Source organism: Dermatophagoides farinae, chromosome 4, assembly GCF_024713945.1.
Source record: "Dermatophagoides farinae isolate YC_2012a chromosome 4, ASM2471394v1, whole genome shotgun sequence".
Lineage (NCBI taxonomy): Eukaryota > Metazoa > Arthropoda > Arachnida > Sarcoptiformes > Pyroglyphidae > Dermatophagoides > Dermatophagoides farinae.
In genome coordinates this window covers 6,135,006-6,148,139 of record NC_134680.1, presented here as the reverse complement: position 1 = coordinate 6,148,139, position 13,134 = coordinate 6,135,006, and the positions used below count along the sequence as shown (strand labels likewise).

Genomic DNA, 13,134 nt, shown 5'->3' with positions numbered 1-13,134 from the left:
TGATTAATTAATTAATTAATTTAACTTTAATTAACACGCGCTGCTCCGGGGAGCACTTGCGCAGAAATGGAAATTAGCAGAAAGAAAACAACAATAAAGAACAAAGTAATAAAATAGAAACAATAAAGATAATAAATAAAATAAATGTTTTTTTTTATGAATAATTTAGACAATATTCTTTACAAAATTGGTTGAAGATGTTGAAATTTTGCTTGGTTGCTATACAATCTTTTGCATTTGAGAAAAGGTTTCTATAAGAAAAATTATGGCATGATAAAAGAATGTGGATCGAGCATTGAATACTAATAATGATGATGATGATGATGATGAGATTTTCATGAATTTAGCCTGAAGAATAGCTTGTGTGTGTGTGTGTGTGGGTGTGTGTTGTGTATGTATAATTATAGATTCCAGAACCAAGTCAAAATCAGTAACCAGAAAAAAAATCATTAAATCCAAACCAACTCCTTGTTTTGCGTCAAAACAATCATTGATCGTTTTCAATTAATGAATCCATTAGAATCAATTACATTTACATGTTTATTTATTTTATTTTTGTAAATTTTTATTTCAATTATCAATCAATTGATTCATTCATTGGTTTTGTTCATTTGTTTTGTTTTGTTTTAAATTTTAAATCATGTATATGACATCTCACTGGCTGTGTGTGTGTGTGTGTGTGGTTGTGTGTATCTAAAAATTTAGCTACAAACGATGATGATGATGATAATTAATATAAATATAAATAAAATCTGAAATTTCATTAATCAAACAACAAATCTATGTATAAATAATGATGATGATAATAATAATAATAATAATAACAAAATGATCAATAACAAAAACAAAAAAAAACAAATCAATCAATCTGATTGGAAATTATTATTATAATCACTATAAATAGTTTGTGGATGTGGGTGTGGGTGTGTGTGGGTGTGTGATTGATTGGTAATTATTTCTAGTGTTTTTTTTTCTCACTTTTTTTCGCATTTATATTTTATTTTATTATTACTAGAATGATGATGATGGTTGAGAATGATTGTTTTTTTTTCGGTAGTAAAATGAAAAATAAAATTGACAAGAAAAATAGAGATTTGAAACAAAAACAAAAACAAAAAATATATGGATTGAATATGGGCAGAAGAATCAAGAATCCAGTGATGGTGGCAAACACATATGATGATGATGATAATGATTTAATAAGGAGCTAATCGGAGCAAGAATCTGGTGGATTGATTTGAATTGAGTATATTTTTTATGTTTATGTGAGAAATGAATTGAGACGTTGGTAACAAAGATGATCATTATGCATAAAACATAAGTAATGGAATCTGTCCTTCTAATAAACCACATTCACGTGCATGATGATTTGCACGTGCCGTAATTGTGGCCATATCTTTTTCACGATTATCAACAAACGATAATGCACGCCGTAATCGTTGCATACGTGTTGGTCGTTGATATTCTTGTGGTGGTGGTGGTCTTGGTGGTGGTGGTGGTGGCGGTGGTGGATGTGGTGTTGTTGGTTCCGAAACCGCTTGATTTGTTGATTGTTGATTAAAAAATTGATTATTACTTGTATTATCAGAATTATTATCATCATGTATTGCATCACGTTCCCAATTGAAATTGAAAATAACATTTTCACCACGATTATTGATACGTACTTTTGTTGCATATTGTCCATCAGTACCATAATAAAAATTTACTTCATTTGGTCTTGTATAATAAAGATGTGGATGAAGACGTGCACGTACTAAACTAGTTGATCGTGGACTTGGTGTTATTGTGGCTAATACTTCATATTGGACATTAGCTTCAATTTGTAATGGTTCATCAAAATTCATATTGATTATATGGCCAGATCCATCATATTTGAGCAACATTGTATGTTCCAAACGATCCAATGGTGAATGCCATTGTTGATTATCATGATCAGCTCTACGTACACGTATACATACATTCAGATAAAATGTACATGCTTTACGTGGTGCATAAAGACCAACACCGGCTAACCAAACACGTTTATTTGCAAGAAAATTCAATGAACGATTTAGATAACGATTTGGTAATGAATTTTCAAATGATGCAAATCGATAAACATTATGTAAACGTCCGGCTAATTTTTGAAATGCACGTGGTTCATTTGAAAATGTTGTTAATGGTGATTCTGTCATCATCATATTGGAAGTTCGTGGCCAATTACGTGAACAATGTACTAATGCACGTAATAATTCATCTTCCAATATACCTTCAGCGGCCACAATCCTTTGTAATTGTTCTTCACTCATCAATGGAAATCGTATCAAATTCAATGCATTACCAATTATCATACGTACATTGGCACGATTTGGACACAATCCTTGTCTTAAACAATTTTGTTTAGCCCAACGTGTCAATGCACGAAATATAACAATTTCATCAGCACGTAATAAATCATCTGATAATATATCGATTAATGATTGTTGATCTAAACGTAAAAAATCATTCGATAATAACATTGATTCAGCATAATGTTGCATTGATTTTCTGGCCACTTGTTCTAAATCCGTTATACCATAAATACGTGTAGAAATCCAAATGGCCAATGATGAACGTTTTGATAAACATTTGTGTATATAATCAATACATTGTCGTTCTAATGTCGATATTTGATAACGTCTAGCGGCAATCAATATACCAACAACATTATCTTTATTCAATTTTGCACTATCTGTATATGCATAACGTAAAAATTCTAAAAATGATGATGGTTCAATATCATTGATTTCTAAATCATTTTCACATTCAATCAATTGTCCATTAGATTGATCCAATAATATTTGTCGAAATATTGGACTTGCTGTTGCCATTATTAAACGATGTGCTGGTATACGTAATTTTCGTAATGGTGATGTTGGTGATTGTGTATTATTCGTTGCCGTTGTTGTTGTTGTTGTTGTTGTGGTTGTTGATGATGTCTGTAATGGATTTGGTCCAACTAAAAAATGCATATCGGCCATCTCTTCACATGATAATAAACGACCAATACGTATTTGTAATGATTCAACTGGTTCCTGGAATATTTGTTCATCGGCCGGTGTAGTTGCACGTGTACTACGATTATTATCCATCATCATCATTGTATTATTACCACTGCCATCACCACCATCACCAGTGGCAACACTATCTAGATTCATACTGTCACCATTACCATTGCCATTATTTTCATCATCATTATCATGATGGCGATGATGATGATGATGATGATGATGATGACGAAAATGATCAGTGATTTTTTCATTTGAAAAACGAAAATTATTCAAAACATTCAATGTAATTGGTAGTAATGCTTGTGAATTTTCATTACTATTACTATTACTACTACTAATGACAGCAACAGAATCACTAACACCAGAACCAATTGAATTTGCTTTTATAAATTGATGATTATGTGGATTCGATATACAACGATTATGTTTATTTAATTTATTCTGATTATTCTGATTCTGATTTGTTGTTTTTGTTTTGGTCATTATTGGTGAATGATGATCCGAAGAAATGGCCGATGATGTACGATAATATTGAACTGTATAATCATCGATTAATTTGGAATCGTTATTTTCATTTTTATTATTATTATTATTATTGCTATTACTATTAATATTATTCATATCAACATCATTGGCCATCATCATCATTATTTTTGTTTTTATATTACTACCGGTGCCAATAGTATTAGTAGAAATATAATCATCAGATCCATCGATACTATCGATATAATCATCAAATGTTTTATCCATCATTGTGTCCATATCTAATGATAAACCACGTTTTGTTTGTAAACGTAACATTGATATTGGCGATGATGATGAATGATTATGATTATTTAAATCATTATTATTATGCCAACCATTTGATTTTTGATTATCATTTTGTTGTTGTTGTTGATTATGATGATGATGGTGATTACGATGATGATTATGATGATGATGATGATGATTATTATTATTATTATTATTATTATGATGTTTTGATGTTGTCGATGACGTCATTGTTGTCATTTATAATAGATTCATTATCATTTTTTTTTGTTGTGACGATGATTATCGTTTATTCTATTCATTCGATAATTATGGTTTTTTTTTTGAGAAAAAAAAAAGAAAGAAAGACCCGTCAAATACCAGACAAGCGAAATGAATAACAATGTTAATTAAAAAAATGGAATGCCGAGGATGATCATGATTAATTCGCGGATAATCTGAATTTCTATTTATAAATTCATTGCAACAATCTCGTTTCTGATGATCACACGCACACACACACACACACACACACGGTAGATGAACGAAAGACTATTATCTCACAGACTTTGTTGTTGTTGACACTAAAAATAAATGTTTATCTTTCGGAAATTCGATATCCAGCAACAACAACAAAAAAAAAATTTGTAACAATTCGATTCGATTCGTGAATCAATAAATAATTGATTGATGAATTGCTGTGAATTCGAGTAGATCACACTGATTGTTTGATTAGATGGTGATGTTTCAAGTTTGTGTGTGTGTATATGGTTCCAAGGTGACCACTAAACAGTCACCCACGCACACACCCACCCACACACAGATAGATTGGTCAATCAATCGGTCATTATGTTGTTGTTAATTGTTGACGATGAAAATCAATAGATAATAATCGATTTTTTTATTTTTATTTGGATTTCATAGAAATTGATTGAATGTGAAATACATTTTTTGTTTCAAAATTACACACACACACACACACACACACACTCCACTTGAAATTTGATCATTAATGAAAATGTTTGGTTTGTTAATGATGTAAAAAAAATTGGCAATATAGAGTGAGAGAATTATTGGCTAGATGATGGTTTTTTTTCGTAAAATTCCAAAGAAGAATCCAATCCGGATGATGATGATGATGATGAAGAAGTTGAATTAGTGGCCAAGTATATATCGAATGTGTTGAGGTAATCTAAATCTATACGAGAATAGTGTACGTGCATGTGCTTGCCTGACTGCCTGCCTGACGCCCACACAAACAACACACAAATACATTCTATTCATTCCATAACATCTACATTTTTTTTCCTTTTATCCATCTACTTTCTAGTTGTGTTTAGATGAAATGAATTTTGCGCACATTTATATATATTGAATATCGAAAAAAAAGAAAGAAAGAAAGAATCGACATTGAAACATTTCATTCAGTGAATATCAAGTCGATTCTTTTCAATTCTTTATATGAATTCTATATAGTACATATATAGTGTGGGTGAATCATTTGTTGTTTTTTTTTTAATTCTTCGTTGTAGAAGTCTTGATTTGTGTGTGCGTGTGTGTATTTCTTGGTTTTTTTTCTGGCTCAAGATTTTTTTTATCTATTTTGGTTCGTTTTGTTTTGTTTTTTTTGAGTACGCTCGAATATCGCTAGGGTCCTTTTATAGAATGCGACGAACGAATTGAATGAATAATGATGGTGTCCGTCTTTCATTTGATTAGAGAATATTCTAGTGGCAAATAATGTGAGAATGCTCAAGGTTTCTTATATGAAAATTTGACGAGAAAAAAAACTAATAAAACAAAACAAAACTAAGAAGTGGAACAATCAAACGAATGAATGAATGATGATCATATCGAATAAATGTCAAAAATCAAATAAATGAAAAAAAAATATTCACAGCTAAATGACACTGAAAAGTTTGAATAGTTTTCCATAGATGATTGCTGATGATGGGAGAACAAGAATTTTGTTTTTTTCAAAAAAGTGATAAAATATTCATTTCATATGATGATGATGATGATGATTAGAATGATCCGGCATATAAATCCGGGCGTCCGGAATTTTTATTTTTTTGCTCGAATCACAAGGTCATCATGTATATTGGATTAAATTTTCATGTTTTTAACATTGACCTTGGCCTAAAGCCATGTTTATGTGATGATGATGTATATGTAGTGCTGGTACTAATAGTTTTGGATTGGTTTTTTTTCTGTTCCGGAACAATCAACCAGAATTGTTCCAAAAAAAATTGCTCAAATTCGAATGAGAAAACAAAACAAAAAATCATAATAAAAATGTCGTTTTCTTTTTGATTCTAATCTTAACCATCGTTAATCATCATCCATCCATAATTCGATATATCGATTTAACAAAAAAAAAAAACAATCGATTCTATCGTATCGATTCATTGGCCGATTTTTTTTTTGTTTATATAAACAAAAATTTAAAAATTCAAAATTTTTCATTTTTTTCCCCATCATCAAATTCATCGAATTGAAATCATTCGTCATTCTTGTGAAATTCAAATGAATAGAAGAAAAAATTTTTTTTCTTTTTCGTTTTCCAATTTTTTTTCTTCATTTCATTTTCATACAATTTTCAAATGAATGTAAAATGAGAAAAAGAAGAAGAAGAAAATGTAGATGGCCCTTTTAAAATTCGAGTCGGTACTTATATGTTGTAATTCCTGGAGAAATATTCTTTAACTTTTATTTCTCTCTCTCTCTCTCTCTCTCTCTCTCTCTCTCTCTCTCTCTCTCTCTCTCTCTCTCTCTCTCTCTCTCTCTCTCTCTCTCTCTCTCGCAAGAAGTTTTTGGTGGTAAATTAATCATCTTTGGGGGAGATTTTCGTCAAATATTTTTGGTGTAGATGCTGCGATCGTTGTTGACTCTCTCGCCCTCTCTTGAAAGAAAAAACTACCGTAATAATAATGAATGACGATGATGATGAAATTCTGTAATAGGATTATTATGATTATAGCAAGCAGAAAAAAAGGAGAAATTTTTTTTTTCTTATTTCATCCACAAAGATTCCTAGAAAATTCATCATCATCATCATCATCCACGCCATTCATGGTACCATCAGTATTTTAAATGAAATGAAATTGTTGAATAAAAATTCTGGTAAGAGGAAAAAAGAGAAAAAATTCTTGAACGCAAAAACAAACAAATTGAAAATGTTGAAATTTTTAATTTTCCAAGAAGGAAAATAATATATATATATTCCGTTACAAAAATTCAATTTTCGTCCATTTTGATGTTTGTTTTTTTTTTTTGAGAATAATGTTTTTTTTTTGGTCAAAATTCAATTCAATATTTATCAACTATATAGATAGTCACTATAGTAGGAATTGGATAATCATTTTTTTTATACCTTTTTATATCTCTCTAGTTTATGACTGCCATTTGAACGAATATCATTATTCATTTTTCTCTTCTTTCACTTTTCTATCGTGTATTTTGCAATTATAAATAGATTAAATTCGTATTGATTTCCGTTATCATGGCCATTTTTTTTTTGTTACAAATGTAAACACAAAGCCAAAAAAAAAATTGTCTCAGTCGTCAGGGATAATTGATAGAATAATAGAATGATATGCATCATTGTTTTTTTTTCTTTATTTTCGTCATTTCTTTTTCGGTTTTTGTTACATAGAAATTTACGTTGAAATTTGTTTCAGTCTCATTTTTTATTTTAATTCATTTGTAATCAATTGTTTATGTTGTGTCGACGTTTTTTTTTTGTCATCTTTTCCACACATAAAAAAGAATGATATTGATTTTTGGTTTGACTTAATTTCTACTTCTGTGTTGGTTTGTGCAACCAGCAAAAATTCTTTGAAATGTTTACAGAAGAAGCCAGTTTTATTATTTTTTTTTTCGTAATCTAAAATTCAGAATCTATTTATTGTGGTGGATCCATTCACATTCACATTAATTCATTCGAATGTTGTGATGGCCATTGTGAAAACAGAGAATATAATGTTAATTTTGATTAAAATATTGCTTTATATACCGTTGGCTATCCGAAAATTGTGTTGGCCAACAACTAATGAATATTTTCAACAAATTGCTACAATCATGAATGGATTACATCGTGATCATAATGATAAGATAATAAAATCACATAATCATATTGTATGTTATTTGCGTATGGAATCGGCACGTTATCTTTTCATTTATTTAGCGCCATTATCGCATAATTATCGTTTATTATTGTTCGATGCTGGAATCATGTTGAATATGACAATTGAAATCAATCTAATATTATCGTTCATGTTTTTTTGGTTGGCAAATTTATATGAAAATTTTTTCCATTCAAAATATTATGATACGAATATCATACTGATCAATGTAATGATTGAACGAAAAGATCCAAATGAATCGATATTTCCATCGATTAGAAAATCATCATATGGACAGCGACAACAAATAAATTTTTATCAATTTATTATGCAACACTTTCGTATGCATTTATTACGAAGAAATTTAGAAATGACTTTAGTATGTAAGTATTGGTTAGCTATTTTGTTTTCTGATTATTATTATTATTATTTTTTTTTTGTTTTGCAAATCTTTAGTGATGCTTGGTTGTTACTATGAATTCCAAATTCTATCGAATAGAAATTATTTTTTCCAACCAAATCAATCATTAGTCGTGTGTATAATGAAAATATTCTCAACACAATTGAATGCATTATTTTTGTTTTTTGATGGTTTACTTCTCATTCATATGGCTGAATTATTATCAACATTCATCATAGGATTTGAATGGATTATACGACTGAATTATCAGCAAATATTTTGCCATTTGAATCAATGGCCAATCGATCATTTGAATATACGTTTTGTACGGCAATTTCTTTGGTACAATTATCACCTATTTCGTTTTGTTGATGATGTTTTGCGATCATATTCGCATTTTTTTCTCATTTTTCTCTTCTATAATTGGCCAAGTAATCTTTATATAATCGGTACATTAATGCGGCTGCATGTAACTGGACGACAGAATCTATATCTTGAATCGCTAATAATATCGGTATTTCTACAAGAATGTTTCGGTATATTTTGGATACATTATATTTGCACTAAATATTCAAAACGTATTCATTATTCAATTGGTTTGCGGCAATTGATGGGTCTAACAACGGCAACAACAATGATTCAAACAACAAAAATTCCATCATCATTTTCATCATCATTATCTATGCAATGGAAATTGATGGATTATATTGAAAAATTTCATACAAAAAAACGTTATGGTTTTTCATATGGTAAATATGGTGCCATAGATATAAGCAGTTTTATTCGGGTAAGATTCAATCATTGTGTTGTATTTTGTTTGGTGAATTTTTTCAATTTTTTTTCTTTCTTTTTTTCAGTTTCTACTCATCTATTGTAAGATGTTGATGATGACATACAAGATGTTCATGGAATATTCGAATTTTAAAACATGAACAATTGTTTTGGAAATGTTAATGATCAAAGTCGTTATGTTTTGAATATCATAAATGGAATGTTTCACTTTTATTTAATGAATGTTCAATGTTAACCTGATGAATTTTTTTTTTGTTGTTGTTGTTTTTATTGAAAATTCAATTCAATACAATATTTATCGACTATATATATATAGTCACTGTAGTTTGGTATTCACGAAACATTAATGATAAATCATCATCATCATCATTATTATTACGATTTCAATGGAAATTGTATTCATATCTGGAAAAATTTCAGACAAAAAAAATCATTACTGTTTTTCATGTGGACGTTTCGGTGCAATCAACATGATTGGTTTCGTAATGGTAAGTCCAATCTTTCGGTTTCAATCGATTGTATTTGAAATTTTTTTTTCTCTATTTTATTCACAATCAATCAATCGATCACACGCACACGCACACACACACACAAACACACACACACACACACAAACGGCCATATATCAGTTCATCTTAATCTACGTCAAATTGGTTATGATGATCTTTAAATTTTTCAAATGAAGAATGTAGAAAAGAAACTTTTTATTCAAGAATTTTTTGAAAAGTTTTTTTTCGTTTTGAAAATCATCATCATTCGGCCCACTAATTCATCATCGTCAACACTACCACCACAATAATTTTATTTCCAATGAAATAATTTCAATCATAATTTTTTACATTTTTTTAATGAAGAAATTACCCGAGAAAGGGAGAAAAAGTCATTACCTGCTTCGATGGTAACGGGAATGAAATTTTTTTTTCTTCAACAAAAAATTGCTTTGATTTGTTTTCCACATAAAACACAGATAGATACAGATTTATTCTTTCTATTTTGAGAAATAAAATATTCTTTCAGGAATATTTTCTCTGGAAGAAAGCAAAAAAGTTTATATTTTAAAATCAAAATTATCGACTTTTTCAACGAAACAAAAAAAAAAGTTTTTTTGGCCGGAAAACAAATGTGAATGAAAACATTTTCATTCACATTTCAATTGAAGAATCATCAGTCAAAAACGTTTGAGAAAAAAAATGGACAAAATTGGCAAATTTTTTCATCGAATTCGTCAATTATTTTGGCCAAAAACAATGGAATATTTTCAAATAATTGGCCACATTATCGATAGTATCGATAGTAATGGGAAAAAAAATTATTTTCCATTACTCATCCATTTTCTTTGTTATGAATCATTGAGATCATTTTTGATTTATTCATTACCATTATCATATGATCAACGTATATGGATGTTTGATCCGGCAATTTTTATGCATACAACAAATGAAACAAATTTAATGTTGTTCATCAACATAGTGGCCATCATTTATGTTTATAAAGATTTTTTCTCCATTAATAATCGTTGTTTAAATAAAATTCTGATCGATATTGTTTGTGGAAACAATCGGAATACGACAACAACATCATCATTGTCGAAAAAAAGATATTTGAAAATAATTTTATCGAAAAGCAATCAAAATAATCTATCCAGATTAATATGTAAACGTAATCACATTCATATGATTCGTCGTAATATCCAGAATGTTTTGATTTTTACTGTCGTTTGTTATGCACAATATCGTAACATTCAACAGGTGGCTGCAAATCGTGATTACAATAATAACAATAATACATTTTTGATTGATTTATTACAATGGTTAAAAATCTTTATCGTTCAATTGAATTGTTTCAATTGTTTTATGGATGCAATATTCATTTTCATGATGATTGAATTATTATTCACATTCATGTTGAGTTTTAGTTTGGTCATTTTTTACAAATATCACATTATTTCAATGAAAATTAATCAATTACGATCATCATCATCCTCAGCATCATCATCATCATCATCATCATCATCATCACGGCGACGAATGAATCAACGTTATTTGATAGAAAAATTTCTTAAACAAAATTGTCATTTATTTCTATTTGTTACCAATGTAATGCAAGCATATTCAAAATTATTTTTTCTATTTCTTCTCTGTGGTTTGTCTACAAATATCTACATTTTGGCATCATTACAACGTTTAAAACAACAATATATTATTATCAACAATGATGATCATGATGTGAATGAAATTTATTTTCCAATATTATTTTTCATCATTTGTTGTTCAATGTAAACTACTGGCATGTTTGTCATACATTATATTTGTACACAATATTCAAAACACATTCATATGAATGGTACAAAAAGTTTAATGTATTTGAATACTATCACCACCAATGATAATTTGATTGATGATTGTAATCGAAATTTAAATCTACATTTTCATTGGAAATTATGTTTACATATTGAAAAATTTCATACAAAAAAACAATATGGTTTCACTTATGGACGTTTCGGTATTATCAGTATGGCCGGTTTTGTTCGGGTAAGCAAACAGTTCGATTCATATTCTCTGTATGTTTGTATTGTCATTCTGTTTCTCTTTCTTTTTTTTTCTTTATCAAAACAGTTTCTAATGATTTATTGTAAAATGGCCATGGTTACATATAAAATGATTAATTTCTAAAGAATCAAGAAAGCTTCGTTTATCTTTTTTTCCGGAAATACAGAATTATTTCTGTCACACACACACATTTGAATCTCTATCAACATCAAGATCATCATATTCACGATGATGGTAATCGATTTTGATTTTCAATCATTCAATCATTCATTGTTTTGTTTCGTTAGAAATACTGGTTTTTGTTTTGGAGACAACAACACAGTGTTTTTATTTTGAATAAATTTATTATTGAAAATAGAATAACAAACAATAACAAAAAAAAATCAATTATATTGATTGATTGATTCGATTCGATACATATTTTGATTTTTTGAAAAATGAAAAAAAAAAAAAAAATACTGCAATCATTATTGACATTGTCGTCAATTAGGTTAAACAGATTTTGAAGAAAAAAAAAATGAAATTTTTAAAATCATTACAACCATTAATCCATTGGCTATTTCCTACGATTGATGAATATTTCCAATATATTGGCAATCTTCATGATGGTTATCAACACAATGATAAGACGATTATCCGCTGGAATTGTAGAATTCTTCGATTCTTACAGCTTGAATCAATACGTTTTTCATTGCTATACATGATTCCATTAACATATGATCAACGTTTAGCAATGTTTGATATGTTGATTGTTTTAAAAACAACAATTGAATTTGAATTACTTGTTATGATGGTCATTGTAGCAATGTATTATTTATATAAAAATTTTTATTCATCAAAACATCGTCATATTAATATGGTTTTGATTGATGCCATTGTACGTAATAAAGATCCAGATGAATCGATATTTCCACGACGAACATCATCATCATCATCATCGTCGTCGACGACAATGATAAAAACGTTTGAATCAAAATTTCTACGTCATCATCTACAAATACATTTATGGCGTAGAAATTGTGAAATGACCACAATAGTGTTACTTTTCATCTATCTTATCCATTTGATTCATGTGAATGGAACATATTTTTTCCATCCACAATCATCCATTTATTTGATAATGATAAAAATGTTGGCCATCAATTATGGTTGTCTTTGTTTATCGTTCGATACTATCATTTGTTTAAACATGTGTGAATCCATTTATTTATTTATCACTGGTTTCAGATTGATTATCAAAACAAAATATAATGAAATTAATAATGAAATCAAACTAGTTGATCATATCTATGATCATCGATTAACAATGATAATGATTAGAAAATTTATGACAAAAAATTGTCATCTATTCACATTTGTTGTTCACATAATGTGTATATATTCGAAATTTTTTTTCATTCTTCTTTTAGGCTATGTACCAGCACATTTATGTTTTTTCGTTCTTTATATCCATCAACGACAAAATAATCAATTAGAATGGCTAACAT

At 28.8% G+C, this 13,134-nt stretch overlaps 3 protein-coding genes across 3 annotated transcripts; 2 read left to right on the top strand and 1 right to left on the bottom strand.

Moving 5' to 3' along the window:
• Nucleotides 1-129: 129 nt before the first annotated feature.
• Nucleotides 130-5,014, bottom strand: LOC124490882 (uncharacterized). Its single transcript, XM_047053448.2, has one exon. It carries the CDS (start codon nt 4,041-4,043, stop codon nt 1,305-1,307), a length of 2,739 nt encoding a protein of 912 aa, XP_046909404.2. The 5' UTR covers nt 4,044-5,014; the 3' UTR covers nt 130-1,304.
• A 3,205-nt stretch (nt 5,015-8,219) lies between these two features.
• Nucleotides 8,220-9,282, top strand: LOC124490883 (uncharacterized). The gene is made up of 3 exons (XM_047053449.2): nt 8,220-8,289; nt 8,363-9,093; nt 9,164-9,282. The coding sequence occupies exons 1-3, from the start codon at nt 8,235-8,237 to the stop codon at nt 9,236-9,238; spliced, it is 861 nt and encodes a 286-aa protein (XP_046909405.2). The 5' UTR covers nt 8,220-8,234; the 3' UTR covers nt 9,239-9,282.
• A 397-nt stretch (nt 9,283-9,679) lies between these two features.
• Nucleotides 9,680-12,116, top strand: LOC124489778 (uncharacterized). Its single transcript, XM_047052166.2, has 2 exons — nt 9,680-11,629; nt 11,714-12,116. Exons 1-2 carry the CDS (start codon nt 11,387-11,389, stop codon nt 11,768-11,770), a joined length of 300 nt encoding a protein of 99 aa, XP_046908122.2. The 5' UTR covers nt 9,680-11,386; the 3' UTR covers nt 11,771-12,116.
• Nucleotides 12,117-13,134: the final 1,018 nt, after the last annotated feature.